The 13,202-nt window shown below is 39.2% G+C and overlaps 1 protein-coding gene across 1 annotated transcript; it reads left to right on the top strand.

The window, feature by feature from the left end:
• Positions 1-3,132: 3,132 nt before the first annotated feature.
• LOC124124767 (cubilin-like) lies at positions 3,133-8,246 on the top strand. The gene is made up of 10 exons (XM_048389052.1): positions 3,133-3,214; positions 3,703-3,739; positions 4,357-4,614; positions 4,750-4,839; positions 5,062-5,766; positions 6,451-6,705; positions 6,914-7,006; positions 7,376-7,603; positions 7,834-7,920; positions 8,173-8,246. Exons 1-10 carry the CDS (start codon positions 3,140-3,142, stop codon positions 8,178-8,180), a joined length of 1,836 nt encoding a protein of 611 aa, XP_048245009.1. The 5' UTR covers positions 3,133-3,139; the 3' UTR covers positions 8,181-8,246.
• Positions 8,247-13,202: the final 4,956 nt, after the last annotated feature.

Genomic DNA, 13,202 nt, shown 5'->3' with positions numbered 1-13,202 from the left:
AGCAACTCTGCACAACGAATCGCGGCGCCTTAGCCGATTGGGCCATCCGTGCCCCCTATTGGGCATTTAGGGTGTAGTGTGATAGATTATGGTTTAGCATCGAGTGACATGTTCCCCGATGCCACTATTTAAATGCCTTCAGAAGAATTTAAAGATAACTTATACCTTAATAAGTATTACAAACGACGACCGCAACGACCCAACCCTATTGATATACAAGACTGGGGGGACTATTTATCGTCGCTGAATTCTGAACCAGTGGGTATTCAGGATAATCTTGGTGAGGTGGATGACATAGTGACATGTCGAGGTTATGTGCAAGAACTGACAATTGACATATTAGAATCCCCAATAACCAGATCCGAACTTTTTGAAAGCACCAGTGCCAAGAAACATAATAAATCAGCTGACCTTGACGACATCTATGGAAGCCATTGTACACACATGATTTGTGTGCTAAAGTGGGTAAAATGTTATAATCCATGTACAGTAGTGTAAAGGTTTGGGTTCGTTCAATCAACAGAGTATCTGGTATAATTGTTGCTTCATGTGTGTGAGGCAAGGGTGTATGCTTTGTCCCTTTTTGTCTTCAGTTTTTTATGAACGAATTGGTTACTGAAATGGAACAAAAATGTCGTTTTGGTGTTAAGTTCCATCCGGAATTTATTTATATTTTTCTACTTCTATTTGCGGAAGACCTTATTGTGTTTGGCAATACTGTCAACAACGTACAAATGAAGTTGAATTCTTGCATGATGACTGTTGTAAATGGGAAATGCCAGTCAATCTATCGAAAACAAAAATAAGGGAGGTCTATCACGTTATGAAAAAATGGTATTATGATGGAAATGCGTATGAAGTAGTTACTGGATACAGTTATCTTGGTTTGTATTGTAGCAACAGATTACTGAGGTCGAATGCTTAAAATATAATAGGCAAGAAAGGTGTCCATGGTCCTGTTGATTAGAATACATTCCTTGAAACCACCCTCGCCTCACTTTTACTTCAAATGTTTTGATACAAATGAGAACGTGTTGTCTCACGGTAATTGTTCCTTAAAATAGAATGGAAGAATTGAGAATAAATGATGACATCAGAGTTGCTAGCGTTCCAAGATTTATTCAGGTGCAGTGTGTAAAAAACATTTCAATTCAATTAATCACATAATCATATCTAATAATCATAAATTATATTATTACAAATAATTGTCATAACGTCGTGGTTTCTTATGACATAACTACTCAGAATATAAATCAATAAGCATTTCGCTTCAATCTTAAAACATATCAAATAATCACCATTACATTATACACAAATAGATCAGGATGGAACTTTAAATAACGGCACAATAACAAAGACAACACATATGATTCACAATGCCAATGTCAGCTGAAATAATGCAACATTAATGGTAGACGTATTTGTACATGTATTACGGTAATGCAGTTTCGCGCATTACCGTAGTTCTTCTAATACAAGCGTTATTTAGCTACTTTATGCAGAGCTCGCATACGAGCATTGTGCATTCAACTATTAACATCAAGTTACAGGTATTTCATTCCCTATCAAGAACAAAGCTGACTTGACTATTAACTAAGTCCAGCATTACTTCTAGCAATGAATCTACACATATAGACGACATGACATATTTTACTTTACGATGTTGTTGATACTTGTACTAGATTTCTTATTTATCAAACGGTTATCAAGATGTTGATCAAGAATAATTAATTTCATATTTTGGTGATCGAAATTACTACAACCTACATAAGTGATTACAACCTACATAAGTGATACCTATAATGGCATAGTGCGCATTGAAAACATTCCTAATCGTTATCGAAGATTAAAAATACATTAAACAATAACTTAACAATGAACCAACGCATGTGGTTGAAAATATACAATGTTCAAGAAATCTAAGACAATAATCATGAAATACATTCAACATATTTGAAAACAACAATTAAAACAATCTGAGACAATAATCAAAATACACATTCAACATGAATGAAAACAACCATTGAAACATCGCATGAAAATGTCACCTTAAAATAGAATGGAAGAACTGAGAATAAATGATGACATCAGAGTTGCTAGCGTTCCAAGATTTATTCAGGTGCAGTGTGACTTGGTAGTTACTTACTTACTTTGGAGATTTAACGTGCGCTTTCCGACTGATGCGTATTTCGCACACGGGCCAGGCCAGGTCAATAAATGTGTTTCCGAAAGGGGCGAAAGTTGTGTTTGCAACCAAAGAGGGGGCTTTACGGGTTGCTTATATAGAATTAGGGAATTTTGAGATTTGGAATCGATGCCGATGGGGTTGGGGAGGAGAACTAAGGGAGCTGGGTATGGTGGATGTTTGTTTGTTTATGTGATTTTGATTTGGTAGATTATTGTGTTTTTGGATGCGTTTTATTAGTTCTGTTTTGATTAAGAATACGCCTAAGGCCTTGAAGTTTTCTAGTTTATTTTGTGGGTTTAGTATTGCTTCTAGAGTGAGAGCCTTGTTTAGATTGAGGGTGGTTTGTAATGCGGTTCGATGTGTTAGGTAGTGTGGGCAGTGGATGAGTGCGTGTTCTGTGGTTTCTAGTTGTTTGCAGTGTGGGCAGTTACCTGTAGAAGACACAACACAACCCCGGCTGCAATTTGTAAAACCTTAAAGGAAAACATTTGGGAAAACATTAGAAACATAACACCCTTCTTCGCACATCTGTTTTTGGCAATCAACAGAAGGAAGGCACGTCTTTCTTCCAGCTGTTTGTCGTCTCTAGACCAGGTACGCCTACAGCCTTGTAGAACAAACTTTTACTTAACACGAGGTTATCACGTAGTTACCACGTGATATTTTTGCTGATTGTGAAAATCTTCACCAAACGAGCGTATCAATATCTGTAGAATCATGATATGTCAATACTGACCATCAGCGTCTGTGATATCAAATTCTGCAGATGGTCCGGTTGGTAGATGTGTAATCGGATTTCCAGTGGGAGGTCACACAATTAGCACTGTTCCAGAATGTCGGACGCTACCCACATTATCGACGTTACTGAAAATCAACATGCATCTTTAATTTTTTTAAGCTCGGAGACTATATAAGTTTCAGCAATTGTCTGGAGGTACACAGTACATCAAGATGTCTCCTCGTGCAGTGATCAGCTTGCTGGTGGTTTGCCTCTGTCTGGCCTCCACAGAAGGAAGAGCATTCAAAGTAAGTGTAGTACACGGCAACTTATCTAACGTTGTACCGAATGCCATGATTTACACATTAACTGACATTAAGTTGTCCTCTTCAGTACAACTGCAGTTGGTCGTCATTCAACTCATAGCTTACAACTCTTAGTGACAAACAACAGTACGCCAGTTACAGAGAGCAAAATATCCACTCTGTCATGCAACGATAAATAATTGTAGAAATATAAAAGAATTGGATGTTACTTAACTTCTTTTGAGTAGATAATCTAGATCTCTATTGCAGAACGAAACACGTAATGTCATTGTTCACACTCATGTTATGTATAGTTTATAAGATCAAGAATTCTGGGCTGTTAAAACTTTTACAGCGATTTTTTATTGAGTGATATTTTGCAATGTCATGAGATCATACTGAGGTTATTCAAAAGCCGTTGAATATACAAACCATACCTTTATTGACGCTTCACATATCCACAGTCAATATATATTATTTTTCTCCAACAGAATGAGAAAGCACGGTTGAAGCGACAAGCTGGAAGTAGTAAGTTCACAGCTTTAACGGGCTAAAAAATGAAAACGCAGCTAAATATGAAACGCCATCAGATATCCCGAACAGTTTGGACCTAACTACGTATAACATTGATCGAGTTTTGATAAATATGTACCTGTTGTACAGTTGGGACAAGAACACTGCATTTATCTTCTGAAGGTCGCAAGTCGTATCATGTGATGCAAAGAAGCTGAGGAAGCAATTGAAAAGTGGTCCAAAATCTATGTTAGCAGTTACAAAGCGTCATTAGTTAACCGATTCCGGTTTCTACATTTCAATGTGGTTATTTTACACAAATAAAAATGAAAATGAAAAAAGGATATGAATGTTTAAATGATTTCAAGGTGTATATATTTCATTGAGTTTTGATCAATGAGTTCATAGTTGGAAGTCTGATGATATTTTGATGAATACAATATGTACCTCTATTAATACATCAAGTAAATATACATGAACGTGTTTATGATATCGTTCAACAGGGACCTATCATTCATGGGTATTTTACCTGAAGATGGACCTTGCAGTTGAAAGAGAGGTACAACGAGACATACATGCTACAAGACTATTGAGCTGTCTTCCCCTGATAGAAGCCTATCTTTGTGTCTTAGGGGGTGTTCCCAGGAGCCATCGCAACTGCACCTTCACTACCCTTGCTGACCATGGCATGATCCAGAGCCTGCCTGGTACAGGGGAGGACTACCAGAACAACCTCAACTGCAGCTACGTCTTCAATGTGCCCAGGAACAGCAGTATTCACTTCAACTTCACCACCTTCGACCTCGAGGGCGGTAATGGATGTCCCTACGATTATGTTCGGATCAATGGTGGACGAAGATGGTGTGGAAGTACCATTAACGGGAGGCAAGGTAAGCTCAGAGAAGTGGTCGATATCAAATGAGAGTTCAACGTCGTAGTAACGCACTACATGAAATCAAAACCTTCACTAGATATTTATTTTGATTTGGGTCTCTTGTCAATAGGTTCCACTGTTTCTGTTACAGTGAACGGAACTGGTGAGGTTGTGCTGAGATTTGTCACCGACGGTTCAGTGACAAGCAGAGGTTTTGTGGCTCGCTTCAACATCAGGATGGGTACGATACACTTCTGAATGTGTGGCTATGAAAAAGATATATGATCGAGTTCGTGAGTTCGTCAAAACGTTGTCAGAAGATTTACCATTTAATAACAAACTTCTCAATACGAAGATCATTGAACATACGTGTTTTGTCATCTCATGACTCATTACTGTTTGTATGTATTCACACACAAGTTATATTGGAGTCGTTTTCCCTTAACATTTTACTTTACTTAAGAAAATGGAACATCTCCGAACACAACAGTCGCACCAGCCAACACGACCGTCGCACCAAGCAACACCACCGTCGCACCAGGCAACACCACCATCGCACCAGGAAACACGACAGTCGCACCAGGCAACACGACCGTCGCACCAGCCAACACGACAGTCGTACCAAGCAACACGACAGTCGCACCAGGCAACACGACCGTCGCACCAAGCAACACGACAGTCGCACCAAGCAACACGACCGTCGCACCAAGCAACACGACAGTCGTACCAGGCAACACGACCGTCGCACCAGGCAACACGACCGTCGCGCCAAGCAACACGACCGTCGCACCAGGCAACACGACCGTCGCACCAGGCAACACGACGGTCGCACCAGGCAACACAACCGCCGAACCAAGCAACACGACGGTCGCACCAGGCAACACGACCGTCGCACCAAGCAACACAACCGTCGCACCAAGCAACACGACAGTCGCACCAGGCAACACGACAGTCGCACCAGGCAACACGACGGTCGCACCAGGCAACACGACGGTCGCACCAGGCAACACGACGGTCGCACCAAGCAACACGACAGTCGTACCAGGCAACACGACCGTCGCACCAAGCAACACGACGGTCGCACCAGGAAACACGACAGTCGCACCAAGCAACACGACAGTCGCACAAGGCTACACAACCGTGGAACCTTCTGACGAAACAACAAATGGTAGGTCATTGTCATCTTACACACAAATAAAGCCTTCATCTGTAAAGGAAATTCATCGTCTTAATATGTGGAGCTTTGATGGACACAATTAGCTGGTAAAAAGATAGTTGATAGGGGCAGTGGGATCTTGTAAATATGTTCGTTCACGTCGCATATAAGATGAAGAGGAATTTGGTTTCAGCAACTGAAATATTAAAAAGGAATAAATTGTTGAACAAAAGCCACCCGCTATGTTATGATTTTCTAAATGCATATTATTTGCATTTTCCTACAAACACGGGACAAAGTTTAATTCCTTGATCAGAGTATAGTTCTTTATGGAAGCTTGAAGTCATACGGTTCCAGGACAATACTATCATGATCATAAACAACCCGTGAGTCATGTAAACGGTTTTTTTTGTGTTTTTATAATTATTTATACTTTCATAATAATTTCCATACTTGTGACACAGGATTTTGGCCTTGTCAATATATCCCACACATTGTGACTCATGTGTTATTTTTAGAGGAAAGAAACTCGCAGTTCTGCCTTCAGTGTGCTGTTACATGCTTGAAGTCAACTCTATTTAGTGGAAAAGCACAAGGAAAACATAGATGACCAGAGCAAGAGTTTGTCCCCAAAGTTACTTCATTTGAGGGTTGGCAAACGTGTATAATGATGCAAGTTCCCATCTCCTATTGCAGCCTGCAACTACGACACTGCCTCCCTGGAAGGCAGAATATCTCTGGCAACTGATATTGATGGTTTCTACACAAACAACGAAGAGTGTCGCATCAATCTATATTCCCCTGCTCTTCCCCACGTGACAATGATCAATTTCACACGCTTTGATGTTGAATATAATAGCAACTGTCGTTACGACAGCCTGTCAGTGAAGCTTGGAAACAACACCATCGACACACTATGTGGAAACAACAGAGGTCCCTTCGTGAAGCAATGTAAGCATACTGCAAGTGTTAATATCAATGTTAACACGGGTACATTAGTACATTTATGCATGTGTCTTCTGATATCGCCTTTTATCTTATTCATATTTGTGTCCCCCGCTCTGATATTGGTATACTTGAGATGACAGAAACAAGATTTTTCACATCACTTTTATAAATTCAACTCCTCTGTTATCTGATAAAGATTTCTATTATCCAGACTCTAACGCAGAACCACTCCTCGCCATGACATTCGTCAGTGATTCGAGTGTTTCGGGTCTCGGTTTCGCATTCGACTACCAGACTGAAGTAGGCAAGTACAACCTTCGCATCACATACTTAATTAGTGATTATCAATAAACATTTACATTAACGTATATTTATCATTGTATCATGCCCCATTCAGACCATTAAGATGAACAAATACTCTGATCATTTTAAAATGAATTGTTGGGACCAAGTTTCAAGTTGATTTCATCTCAGCCAAACAGGCGAATATCACCTCACAAGCATTATTCCGCTTTCCTCCTTGGCATTGCACTTTTCATAACCCCAAGCCCTCATTAACAGGAGAGACACTTGTTTGATCCAACGATCCCAAGCTCAGTTTCGTGTGGTCAATGACACAAAACTAAGGACATGAAACTACTTTTAGGGTGTTCTGCCTTTTTATCGAATTCAGAGTACTGTAATGCTGTGATCAATGGTACATCCGGGTCATTCGCAACTCCCCCTGGTGGCTACAGTCCCAACATGGCATGCACATACACCATCAACACTCCCACGCCAGCTGAACTCCACTTCACCTTCGAGGAATTTGACATTGAGAGTGCAAGCAGATGCATGTACGACGCCGTTACCATGGGCGAAGACAGACTGTGTGGAAGCAACCCCGGCAGCAAGACATACCGTCAGTGTAGCTCACTTTCCACCTCTATAATTTCGGTTACATGTTTATCATTTCTGCTTTCCGTTCATTTCTGATGAACAAGAAACACTAAACTAGAAACAGTTTTAGTTACTTTGAAGTATTTTGAAATTACAAATAAAAAGGTAAACCTAGCATACTTTCACATATGAATTTTTTTCTGTAAAACCTGTATTAGTACTTCCAGTAACTTTATGTTTATTGCTCCTCAGAATCTGATGGAACCTTTGTGATCACCTTCACATCTGACGGCTCCGTGCAAAGGGAAGGTTTCTACATGTCCTTCACATCATCGCCAGGTGAGCTTCACACATATACTAGTAAACGATATGGATCCGGTAATACAAGTATATTTGTATGGAAGTGCCCATAAATTCAAGTCTTAAATATTATTTAACCAATTTCTTTGTTTCAGAAACGTAAACATAGAACTATCTTTACAAATTGTGGAATCCACAATCAAATTTATCATATTTGATGTGGGGTTTTTTTGTAAACAAGATACACTGACACATTCTTTTTAACTGATATTCCTATTTTCTTTTATGCAGTGGCATAAACAGACTGACCTACACAGCGAGATCTAGTTGACAACAATATGAGTAAATAAACTCCATGTGCTCTATATTTATATTTCATCTCATTATTTCAATGAGTAAATGACGCTTTGAACTGTAAATTAACTCATCACGACGCCTTTCGCCTGTATGCCGCTATTCGCTATGCAGAGTTGTGAACCTTTGTTGCACTAGAGACCGCTGATCGACGGTTCGAAATCCAAGATTCACCCTGATTATGTTTCTAGTCTTATGTTTCTTGTGTGTTTCACCACAGAGGCAATTGTCTGAGACCTGCATCACTTTGGGTTTTCTGAACACAAGAAGCTGACACGCCGTATTGTAGCTGAAATACTCTTCAAAGCGGCGTTAATAACAACTCACACACTCAATCATAAAGTCTATTAATATGTTACAAGTCTCTATTCATCTTTCTGATGTTGGAGAGTCCAATGGGCCTATTGGAATTCATTGTGAAGGTACATACAATCCGCCATAGGGCACTATATGTAAAAACAGGCGCATCCACATTGGCAAAATATCCATAAGGATAGGCCTGGGAGACGAACTGTAACCCGGACCGCCGATTCCCAACACGACACAGACCGCAGACTGGCGTGTCTTCAGCTAACGATACTACAGTTTGGCTTTATACCGTTCTTTCACGCTTTCGTTATGCTCTGTGTGCATGTATATGAACACGTGGGCCCACATGTACAGAGCAATCTTAGTTACAAGCGATCTTAGGCGCCGAAGATCAACTTGACAACCACCATACAACTGTCCTATTCCACTTGCACAAACCGATCTTTGCACGATTGTCAGATGGCTTGGGATTCAGTTCGAATTCTTCAACGATGGAGATACGATTATCTTTAACTTGACTCCCGTCTACAGGTATCTGCAAATGCGCAAAGGTTGGTGCTCATACCAATAGTGGAACCGGTTACGACACACAACACGAACCTCCCTCCATCGCACCTTGTGACGTTTTACTAAAGGTCCCATTTATGTGATGAAAGCAATGAGTAGGATGATGTCATGTAGGGTTTTTTTCTGTATTGATACTGCAGTGATTTGTGAATTTGACATCACAACAAGAAAAAATACCTACCCATCTTTTATGGAAATATTGAAATAGGAATAAATACATGCATAAATTTGGCTCCAGGTTTAGTGGCATAATCATTGTGCAGTATAAGCAGTAATAATTTCCCTTATAACATAACACGTAAATGTAGGATTCGCCAATGGTTGTTATAAGGTCACTAGTTAAAACGCATCTATTTCGAGGAGGGGAAAGCTTTTCGTAAAATCCTAAATATATCCTATATGTATAGATTTTGCTGCTATAATAAAAGATGCTATGACTACTATGGGATTGTGAATGAAAGGGGAATAGGAATAATATATAATATTTCGGGAAAGCTAGTTGTTTAATATATATTAACTGGGTATCAATTACTGAACAACATTACATTGATAATTTTACTTTATTTTAAATGTGAAATAGGCTTTCGCTTTTTATAAATTATTTACAAAAGTTTCAAATGTCATGTGTATGTCCTTGTTTGAGGAATACTTTTATTTAATATTCATACATTAAAACCGATCGTCACTAGTCCCACTGCATGATTTTGCACTTCAACTTGTATTTAAATGTAGATTATTTTAATGATAAACTGAAGACAAATCGCAGACAGTAATGTAACCCAAAAGAAATATAGGCAGAGCTCAACGTTTTACAACATTAATACATTAATTTACGTACTGCTTACATTCAGCACGCAGCCAAGTGACTCGTGACTTATTATCTTGATACACTTACAGTTCGAATTCAACATGCAGCCCAGTGACATATCGCTTATCTCAATACACGTACATCTTACATTCCACATGAAGCCCAGTGACGCATGACTTATTTGATCCACGTACATCTTACATTCCGCATTCAGTCCAGTGACATAAGATATATCTGAATACACGTACAGCTTACATTCCACATGCAGCCCAGTGACGTATGTCTTATCTGGATACACGTACAGTTTACATTCCACATTCAGTACAGTGACATATGTCTTATCTTGATACACGTACCGCTTGTATTCAACATGCAATCCCAGTGACATATGGCAGCCCAGTTGAGTAGGCTATGCGTGAGAGAGTGAGTGAATACGAAAGGGAAAGAGGGCGAGAAGGGTGGCTTACAAATAGCGTAGCGGCCAACCCTTAAAGCGAGGCTGATTTAAGGAATAACCCCTCATCACAGTAGAACAAAGCACAACCATATTATTCTTCACAAGATGTCATTAGTGCATTAGAAAACGATGGTTGTGGTGATTTCTTTAGGTGGCAGACATGTATTTTGGTGGTAAATTGCATATTTGTGTCTAAAGAAGTCAGTCTGCATTTTGCAATGCTCATTTTATAAACAAAATCATTGTGCTGACTTAGGAAACCTACAAAAGAATAATTAGCAAAATTATCAAAGTCGAGTTATGGGCCAAAATGTGTCAAAAACAGGGGAAAAAAATTCAATTTTCATTTTCCAAATATTCCTAAACTAAAGGTAATGTTACCTCCATATTGACAACCGTGTCGTGTGATATCTCAAAATCTGCCTGAATGCTTAAGGAACTTACAATAATATCCATATATACAATATAACATTTAGTAAATGTGATCCGGACCACCATCCTGTGAAGGAAACAACAAATAATAACATAGTTTAAAAATAACTATGACAACACTAACATTCTTGTACACCAATGTGTTTATTTGAACCCATGAATCGTTTAAGTATCTTACATATATGAGCTTGAGAAATTTGATTTATCCAATATGGCGGACAAAATGGCCTCCAAGATGGCCGCCAATTCCATGGTCGTCTTCACTTTGGAATGTATGAGAACTTTACATGTCAAAATTTTGGTTTCGACCGGGAACTCCATCTAGCGTGTTATTGTCATATATAAGATAATTATCGCCTGTGTTATGTACTATAATTGCTGATTATATTGACTTACTTTAAAGTGTCAATGTGAAGTACTCATATGCTTACGGGATCGGGTGGTCAGGTTCGCTGACTCAGTTGATGCATGTCATCGTATCACAATTGCATTGATCGATACTCATGTTGTCAATCACTGGATAGACTGGTCAGGACTCGATTATTTTACAGTCCGCCGTCATAGAGCTGGAACATTGTTGAGTGCGGTGTTAAACAACAAACAAATGAACAAACAAACACTTACTTCCAAATGCTCCAATATTGTCAGAAACTCTTTACCAAATCCATTATTTTTCTCCAATGCAGTGTCAGCAATGTCGAGAAAGCTGTCTTCTTTGAATTTATAACCAGTCATCACCATAAGAATATCATGTTTCACAATGTTCTTCCAGATCACACTTACCAGCATTTAACTGCCCTTCACGATTCACTTATAAATACATTACAGAGAATACCCAGTCCAGATTAACTCAGCTCAGTGCTATTATGCTGTATCATTAAGTTACACAAGAATGTGAGTTCAAACAATTTCCATAAGATCTTATCCTTATCATTATCTCAGCTAATGTTTACTTATCTAATATGATCTCTGTCTTCATATTAGAGGTGGGCACACTCCAGCGACCCATCCAACCCTCTCTCTAACCCTCTAAACCGTTTAAACAGTTTTGGTACTTGGTGTATCATGCTCTGGGATGCTTACAATACGACAAATCAAATATTGATATTTCTACAATCCTTGCTCGACTCTTGCTTGCTGCTGTATTTATCAAAGCAAAGTGATAAAATTTCTCTTCTGACTCTTCTAGACGTACCTCGTGAGCGGGAGGGGTAATTAATGAATGACATCAATAACTATATTCCACACTTTTCATGAACATGTTATGTTCAAAGCATATTGATATTTTGGGATATTGAGCCCCTGACATGTGATAAATGTCATTAACGTGTAGAGTTAAAACACACAAATATTTTGTTCCTCTCAGCGACATAAATCCAAAGCTAAGTATGTTTAAAACCTAACACATTATTACAGTATATAAATGTGGTAACATCTTTTGACACGACCCTTAAAATTCAGTATTGCAGAACATAACAGAACAAAATATTTTTTTAAAGTTATAAAATGTCAACAACCAGGCTCGATTGTCCGCCAATACAGATTCCCTTGGGCGTAAAAGCAAAACAGCCAAAGCGAAAAATGATATGAATAGATCGCTGAAAATCAGTGAAAAAAGGTACTGTCCTGCCCTACCGGTAACACATGCCACTCATACAATTGTATGTTGCCTTCCATGCGACAGTTGTCTTTAAAGAAACCAAACGTCAAGTAATGGACCTGGGTGCCATTGTACAAAGCGATCTTAGCGCTAAGGTGATCTTAACTCCCATACCTTAACATAGACTTACGATAGTCGTAGCGCTAAGGTTGTTTTGTACAACGACACCAAGATAGATAGTCCAGTGACACCATTGTGCATTTACTGCTTTTTGTGGAAAGTAAAAACCGATATGTTAATTTTTAATTACGTCTGCCGTGAACAAGTTCAGAAGTGTGTTTGGGACGGAACATGGCATCAAAACCACAATATTGTTCTATGGCATGAGTACAGATATTTCTCGGTTACATCTCGATCATATTCTTTTTTTTGTTACTTATGACTACATTTGAAGTCGAATTAATGCTATGAGGCAGAGAACATATATATGTACCTGCAGGAACAGCAAAAGTAATAAGATAACAAAGGTGGAAACTAAACAAGGTAAGCCAACAGTTAATAAGCGCTGATAGATGACAGTAGGACTTTATCACTGGTTGGAAATAGGCAATGAACAAGGGGCAAACGGGAGGCAGGGGGTAATTAGCACTGATAGGTAATAGCAATAGAGAAAGGTGTTGAGGGATCTCAGGGTACATCCAATGTATTGGTGGGCACAGTTGGAATATACATCCTCTGGGGTTGGGACTTGCGCTGCTGGTGCCTCTGCCATTGGCTCGGAGACTGTTTACGGT

Source organism: Haliotis rufescens, unplaced genomic scaffold (assembly GCF_023055435.1).
Source record: "Haliotis rufescens isolate VD_foot unplaced genomic scaffold, xgHalRufe1.0.p SCAF_8, whole genome shotgun sequence".
NCBI lineage: Eukaryota > Metazoa > Mollusca > Gastropoda > Lepetellida > Haliotidae > Haliotis > Haliotis rufescens.
The sequence above is the reverse complement of the archived record's forward strand: the minus strand, read 5'-3'. Positions and strand labels throughout refer to the sequence as shown.